Genomic DNA, 8,037 nt, shown 5'->3' on the forward strand with positions numbered 1-8,037 from the left:
TTTTAAAAATATTTTTTACAAAATGTTAAATTAATGATCTCCATAAACGTAATTATAATGGAATAATGTGAGTTATTTGCTAGTATAATTTTTATATGAAAAATAAAGTTCCTCCTCCAAAATTTTCCGTGCATCATCTAATATATATATATATATATATATATATATATATATATATATATATATATATATATATATATATATATATATATTTCTTTATTTTTAAATGTTTTAAAAAATTGTAAATAATTAAAAAAACTACCGCGCCGCATAAACTGGAAAGTTCATAGGTACCTAATGGGCCACAAGATTTAGTAATCGGAATTCAAAACTATAAAGCAAGAGAAAAAAAATTAAAAAAGAAATATGACTAATTAAAAGCACTATTTTGGTTATTAAAAAGGAATTTATCTAAAAAAACATAAAAAGAGGAATTCAGCAAAAAGTAATCATAATTGGAAGTATTATTCTATTTCAAAATAAACTGACTGGATGGAAAAAAATTATTGGATGCCAAATAAAAAACAACAAAAACTTCTCATTAAACAAAAAAAAACTACACATACATTCAAGCATTTAACAATGATATTCAAATAAATATGTCACATTCTAGTTAAAGACAAGTTTGGTGATTGATTTCTCCTTTTACTTCAATTAAAAAATGACTTGGTGGACATCCAATCACCTATTTGATATATAGTGAGAAGAAGAGATAAAACTCATAAAAAGATAAGTACAAGTATGATAGATATTTGATGGGAAGAGAACAATGACCAGTATTAATAAGTTGTTTAGAGTGGTGAGGTGTCCACCGACCATTTCTTATTTCGATTATCACAGTTTTGTGAACTAGGAAAGTAAATAATAGTCATTTCATCTAGTAGTCTATATATATTTTGTGAACATGCCAAATCTGATAGGAGATTACAAGCTTGCAATGGAATACCATGAGAATTACCTCTGGTGTTTCTTTGTTAACCTGTTAATACTACTATTAAACTAACAACCTATTATACAAAGTAAATAAGAAATTTTGACTCTGATTTCAAAACTAGGATTGTACAGAAGAAACATGACAAATAAAAGTAGAATTAAAACTAACTGACTAGAGCTACCCTGCTATGTAGATTGTGCATGGTGCTAACTTAATAAGACATAGAAATGGTTAACGGTTATGTCAAAAGACAAGAGACTTTGATGTATTGTAATGATCTCTTAATGTGTCCTAATTACAGCAAATACAGCACGAAAAGCAATTCAGCCATTTATTAGGTGCATTTGTGGATGATTTCGGGGCCTGATCAGCTGCACTTGGTGCTTCATCTTCATCTGGCTGCTTCTGTTGATTTTGCTTCTCTCCAGCACCCTTGGATGAAACACTTCTATCTCGACCTTTCGACCTTCACATTAATCAAAAAAAAAAAAAAAGATCACTATCTACAAACATGCATCATCAATCATCCGAAAAAATTATTACAGGTCCGAGATTATCTGCTTCCAACCAATCTATACCTGACATGTGATCACATTTCTAAAGTACAAAAAAAATAGTTAGTAATATGTTACATGAAGATTGGTTGACACTACATGATCCTCGACCTTATAATAATTTCTCCATTCATTTCTAATTAAGTTGATTATTCAAGTTATTAACTTAAAGAAGCTAAGCATGCATAATACTACACATAACAAAGTAGTTAGTGATCAAAGCTTACGATTGAAACGCGTAGGAACTGGCGCTGCCATTTGACTGGCGATGGAAATTGGAAGCCTTATCATCCCCTTTACCAACATTCTCTGTGGTTTGACTACTTTCCATTATAACCTCTCTCATTGTCTCAGCAGCTTTTGCTTCAGCAGCCTTCGAACTTTTTTCGTGTAGTAACTGCAGTTCATAAGTTCTTTTGCTGATATCATTGAATTTGTTTTCTGCTTGGGCATCTGGCTGGTGAGTTGGTGAAGCATTAGTCTGATCATGCATGCATACATCACCAGGCTTATCCAACTCTCCGGATTTAAAACAAATCAATTCATTTGAGAAGCTCATGTTTCCCATGTAGATGCTGAACAGTGATTCAGTGGAGGCAGTGCTCCATTCCACCGTGGAGTTTGCGTTGCTATTTGAGAAGACATGGGATGGAAAAACATACCGAGGAGAGGCTCCTGATTCACCTGAACGCTCCATCACTTGCACTGGAGGGTTTTGTATTTCTGCTCCTTGGTTGTTTGCCCTAACTACCACATCACCATGTTCATGTTTTGGCATAGAACTATTGGGAACATCATCTTCACCAGATTCTGCTGGTGTTTGTGATTCAACATTTGTGGGGATAGTCTCAGATGCAGATGGTTTGCTTTGTGATGATTCCAGTGCACTAGATGGTTTTCGGGATTGTGATGGTGATGAAGGATGAGCTTCATCCAAATTGCTATTGTTTGTTCTTTCTTGTTCTTCTTCCTTTAATTGAGATGCCTGTTGAAAATCATGTTCACCTGTTTTTTTGTTATCAACTCCGGTTTCCATCAGCCAGTAACGTCAAGTCAAATGATACAAGGTCCAGATTTTGCAATGGAAAATTTAGTAAGCTGTAAAACCAAAATCTAAAAAATGAAAAATCACATATTAACATATTATAGCTAGGTGTTAATTTTTCTATGCAAAAACCTAAAGAGACAAGGATTTGCTTCAAGTAAACTAGCACATTGAACTCTTTTTAGTTTTGTAGGCTTAGATGCTAATTTAATTAAGATGAAAACGAGATTTGGCAGTTAGCTTGACAGAGACAAACTAAGGAGATAAACAACAGGAAGAGAATGAAGGTAAAATATTAATTAGGCAAGAAACACAGCTGGACTTGCGGGAATATTACACCCGCACATATGATATATACATAAAAGACAATTTCAAATTCAATGTCAAGACAAATAACAAATTCATACCTGGTTAATTTCTCATCACCCTGTCTATAAAACATCCAAATTAATGGAAAGAGACAACAAAATCAAACCAGTCTTTGCCTTATCATGATATATATATATATATATCATGATACATACATATATATATATATATATATATATATATATATATATATATATATATATGTATGTATCAAAGGCAAAATCTCCCAAGCAAACCAACACAATGATTGAAATTCAATCGACGTGGTGGTGAAGCTAGTGAACAAACCCCATATACTCGCAGAAAGTAAAATTGCAAAAGAAAAAACATTCTAAAAAATTCAATTCAAAATGTGCTAGAGGAAATGAGAACATTACATGAAAAGGCAATGCGTTAGAAAGATCAAATATCGAAAGAGACTGCCGATCAGGCCCCTGCTGAAATCAACAAAGATATGGCCAAGAAATCAGCAGTCTCATTCCCTTCAAGGACAAACAAAGACAAATTATTAAAGTATGTCAAGAAAATTGGCAGAAATTAAGTTATATTGAAGAACAAGATAGATGGAGAGAGAAAGTGATGAATTGGAACAAGGAAAAAAAAAAAGGGTTAAATAAAACTTATGGTATTGCACGAGTTTAGGGGTTAAATATTCTCTCATGTTTGTCTAGTTAGTAACTAACGAACTTATTAGGTTGACAACATGCCATTTATGGCAACTTTTAACTTTGTCATCCTTACCCTGTACGTACCATGCATGACGTGGCTTATTCCTTAATATGATACTCTGAAGCCCAAGATAACAGTGAAGTATAGTTGGCAAATATCTAGTTTCCAAAATGTACGTTCAGGCTATATTCCTTCTCGATTCATATCATTCCGAAGTTTCTGAATAAGCAAAACAAAGGTGGCAACATTATGTGTGTAATTTTCATTGCCAGTTATAATTATGTGTTAAGGTTTTCAATCATGAACCACCTTTTAACGATCGTGCTAAGTTTTTTACTTAAGTGCACAGGAGCTTAAAGTTTCTTTCTTAATTCATGCCTTTAGTGGGGAAAAGTGCCTCTCCATATATCACAGAAATTATATATAATACCAAAAAAAAAGGAATGGTTTACGAAATGTACTTGCTTTTGATTGGTAAAATGACAGTTAAAAATAAAAAGAAAAAATAGACTTTGATGGGAATCACTTTAGTTTGTTGGTCAAACCTTTTTTTATACTATCAACAATTTGAATTTGGTACGTATATATCATAACATAAAGATATAGTGATATTGTAAATTCATTCCTTCTTTTTTCTTTTTTTACTTTAACTTCATCGGTTATATCTAAGGTTTCAAACCTTTAGAGTGGAATTTATGCATGGGAAATTGTTAGCATTATTGTGATTTCACGTTGAAAAATTAGTTAAAAAATTAATTATAAATGATTTTTCACATATTTAATTTTATATTATACAAGTCTATAATTATTTCAAGTCTAAAATTAATTATGAGTTAAAGCTATTTTGGATAGAAAATTATATAGTTGAATTTTATTCATAACTTTAATTCCATGAATGCATTTTCTCACCATTGATTCACCAATCTTTCTTAGAAGTATTGTTTACCATTGTTTCTTCTAAATATAATTGAATTTAATTATGTTGTATAATCAAAATAGCATAACTTTAATTTAAACTACATCAACATTTGTAATTCTATATATTTTTAAATTATTACCTATTAATTATGTGTGTATATATATATATATATATATATATATATATATATATTAATTTATGATTTTTTATTTCAAAACATCCATAGACAAAAAAAAAATGAAAAATAAATATTTAATCGTGCTTTTTTTAAAAAAAATTAATCAACAGGTGTCACATTTCAAACATTCGGAGGATTATTCGGCTATTTGGGAGTCTATAGCATTTCTCAACCCTAAATTCATTCTCTTCCAATCTAAACCATAAAATTGACAAGTTTGAAACCGTGGGTCATGTACAAGATGTTGGCAGGAGAAATTACCCCAAATCTATCTATCCTACATTATAGATCCACGCTTCTTATTAGTCCTGAAGACTATTTTATAGATGAAGTAGGTGCTCTCATATAATAAGGATCTGCTTAATTAAAAGGCCTATATGCAACACATAGCACATTCATTTCACAGCAGTGAAATTTCTGTAATTTGAAAGGTCTGTTTTGAGTAGATCTACAACATCACTATAGCAACATGGGGAGGAGAGAGATAAAACAAATGCAGTCTCAGAATAGTTTCAGCCTAAAGTACAACCAAATGAAGTTGAATTCAAAAATGCGTCTAATATGTGTGTGAAGGAAGTAGCAATACAATTACACAATACAAATGAAAGAAAAAGATCATCAGAAATTCAAACTTCAGTCCTCCATTTCCTTCAAAACAATAAATAAATAAGGGAATAAACTTAAAACTCCAGCAGAGCCTGTAAATGAGTATCCATGATAAAAAAAAAAAGAGTATCCACCACATAACTTCCAAGTTTCTAGTCCTCAATGTTGTGGTTCTACCACTCCAAGTCCTCTCTTTGCTGGATCACATATTAGTTCCTACATGTTAATCCTTGAAAACTAGGTTCAATTAATCAAAACCAGCTGACTCAAGTTGATAAAACCAAATATTAAGAAATATCACATGCTTTTTCTTTTCAGACAAGAATGAAACACTTACGACTTAAAGGGTTGCCTACCTCCATTTTATTTGGCCATATCTGACATGCAAAATCTCTTGCTTTCTAAAATAATTAATAATAAGCAGTCTCAGACTAACTACCTCCATATCCATATCTTCAATAATTTCCATTTTTTATCTATTATTTTGAAAATGATTTCCTATTATCTACAAACTTATAGTTATTTCAAGTTTTTAACAAAAAACATGATTTTACATTTCAGTCTTCTACTTCCAATAACGGGAATGGAGTGCTTGCAGTCACAGATCCTAAATCTGCAGTAAGCTAGGTGTTTTCTAATCATCAATCATAAAAGAAAAGAGTTACGGAACAAATAGCTTAATAAGAGGCATCAAAAGTCAACTGCCGAGCATAGCTGAACTAGTAAACCTGGCCTTCACCTGGTACTATGGATATGCATGTGGGGTGGGTTTGATCCCCCACATCTCCATTTCCTTTCTCCACAAGGTTCAATAGGATCTCCTCAGAACCAAAACAAAATCGGAAGCATCATAAGTGAAGTGCTATATAACCGAAAGCAAAGATACAGTTCTTGAAATCCTCAAAACTAATGATGGGGCATTGTTAAGCCAAGATTTTCAACTAAAAATATACGTGGTCATATGATATGTTTGGTCGACCAAGCCTTAACAATACAAAATTCTAACCTTAGAACAACAGGAGATTTAAGGAACATTGTACTACAAATACTTCAAGTAAAAGCCTGGTCAAGAAATAAAACAGCACGCCCATTGCCACTGACACAGGAAGAGCAGGCAAAGCTTTCTGATAAAAAGCCAAAAGCATCAAAGTTATGCCAAGACCCGCAATGATAGCAAGATAACATGCATACACCGTCATATAATCATACATTGCCGCCCTGCCAACCAAAACACTATAGAAGATAAAATCTCCCAGCCCTAACTTGATTGAACCGGAAGAACCCAATCCAATTCCCTCTAGCATCAAGTTTTCAATTGACGCAGCATCTTCTCCCCTACCAAGCTGGACATTCATTCCACGATCAATCAAGGGTGCAGAAAGGTCCGAACCAGTCTCTTGAACTCGCACCCGTCCCTCTTCCACACTCACCAAATTTCCATAACCATTGGAGCCACCAGAACTATCAGCATTCAAAATTGAATTCAAAGAAGCGTTTTCCCTAACCAAGTCTGCGCCATCCCGGTTATAGCCAGCGCTTGCACCCGAATCAGCGTGCGATTCAACATTGTCGGGGCCATGAGCCAACACTGAATTAGCATTCAAATTCTGAACCCTCCTTTCTCTCCACAACCGCCTCTGCGTGACTTCCATAGGATCCAAACTACCATGGTTCACTGGCCTAGCCTCATAAACCAATGCCGGAATTTCCTCATCCCTTGAAATTGCAAGCTCTACCAAAAGCCTTAACGGTCCAATTGGCAACAAAACCGCAGCAAGATCATACAACGCCATAGCAACAAGCAGGGCCCACGTGGTCCACTCAGGCAACATAGTAAACGAATAAGCAACCAATATCCCAACAACAACCAAATACCCCTGCGTCACAAGAATCGCCATTTTCGAAATAAACACAGTCAAAACACCCACAACAGCGAAATTACACAGAACAAGGAAGAACGTGATGCAATCAATGGGAGTACTAAACTTTTGGATCAAGAAGATCGAGACTTCGCCGCCGAGGAATAGCAGCACGATGAAAGTGGAGAAAGCCATGTAGAGTTTTAAGAACCTGGTGCATCGGAAGTAGAAGAGGAGGACCAAGACGAAGGTTGCGAAGGTGACGAGGATGACGAAGGCTAAGGAGTTCAGAAGGGCTCCTAGGAACTTGTCCCAGGTGGAGTCCGAGGTTGTTTCGTTGTACGCGATGGTGACCATGCTCATCGATGCGTCGAAGAGAGAAGAATCGGTGTTGAGAGTTGAGACCAGGATTACGACCAGGAACATGCATATTGAAACGGGTGCGATGATTCTCACGATTTCTTCCCCCAGAGAATCGAGGACGCTTGAACAGGGTCTCTGGGTTTGTGTTTCTGCCATTGCAAATATTGGAAGAGAGAAATGAAGAAAGAAAGTCACACACTGATTCAGATCGAAGGATCAGTTATCAATGTTATGGTTGGCTTCACTTCTCCTCTCTCATGGGCCGGGCCTATACATGTGAATAAAGGGACATGCTAGGTGCACCCAGCAACATTGCTGGTGCACCCAGCAATTAAGTGAATGGGCAAAATTGCCCCTGTTAAAAAAAATAATTATTTTTTCGGAAGAAGGTTCTTCCGATAGAACAATTTATTCTACCAGAAGAACCTTTTTCCGGAAAGCTTCCGGAAGAAGGTTCTTCCGGAAAGTTTTCGGAAAAAAGGTTCTTTTGATAGAGCACAAATTGTTCTTCCGGAAGAAGGTTCTTCCGGAAAAAAGTCTC

The 8,037-nt window shown here is 34.7% G+C and overlaps 2 protein-coding genes across 2 annotated transcripts; both read right to left on the reverse strand.

Annotated features, from left to right (window-relative positions):
* Positions 1 to 856: 856 nt before the first annotated feature.
* On the reverse strand, positions 857 to 2,548 carry LOC102668594 (uncharacterized). The gene is made up of 2 exons (XM_006580573.3): positions 1,716 to 2,548; positions 857 to 1,400 (listed from the first exon to the last, which is right to left on the reverse strand). Exons 1-2 carry the CDS (start codon positions 2,522 to 2,524, stop codon positions 1,226 to 1,228), a joined length of 984 nt encoding a protein of 327 aa, XP_006580636.1. The 5' UTR covers positions 2,525 to 2,548; the 3' UTR covers positions 857 to 1,225.
* Positions 2,549 to 5,211: 2,663 nt separating this feature from the next.
* LOC100780823 (presenilin-like protein At2g29900) lies at positions 5,212 to 7,690 on the reverse strand. Its single transcript, XM_014775416.3, has one exon. The coding sequence runs from the start codon at positions 7,650 to 7,652 to the stop codon at positions 6,282 to 6,284; it is 1,371 nt and encodes a 456-aa protein (XP_014630902.1). The 5' UTR covers positions 7,653 to 7,690; the 3' UTR covers positions 5,212 to 6,281.
* Between the last annotated feature and the right edge of the window lie 347 nt (positions 7,691 to 8,037).

Source organism: Glycine max, chromosome 5, assembly GCF_000004515.6.
Source record: "Glycine max cultivar Williams 82 chromosome 5, Glycine_max_v4.0, whole genome shotgun sequence".
Classification (NCBI taxonomy): domain Eukaryota; kingdom Viridiplantae; phylum Streptophyta; class Magnoliopsida; order Fabales; family Fabaceae; genus Glycine; species Glycine max.

Bases quoted from the DNA above. Each gene is read 5' to 3' on its own strand.
- LOC102668594 (XM_006580573.3), bottom strand. From the start codon at position 2,524: ATGGAAACCGGAGTTGATAACAAAAAAACAGGTGAACATGATTTTCAA. The intron at 1,401-1,715 runs GTAAGCTTTGAT...ATTAATGTGAAG, and splicing joins AGTTCCTACGCGTTTCAATC to GTCGAAAGGTCGAGATAGAA.
- LOC100780823 (XM_014775416.3), bottom strand. From the start codon at position 7,652: ATGGCAGAAACACAAACCCAGAGACCCTGTTCAAGCGTCCTCGATTCT.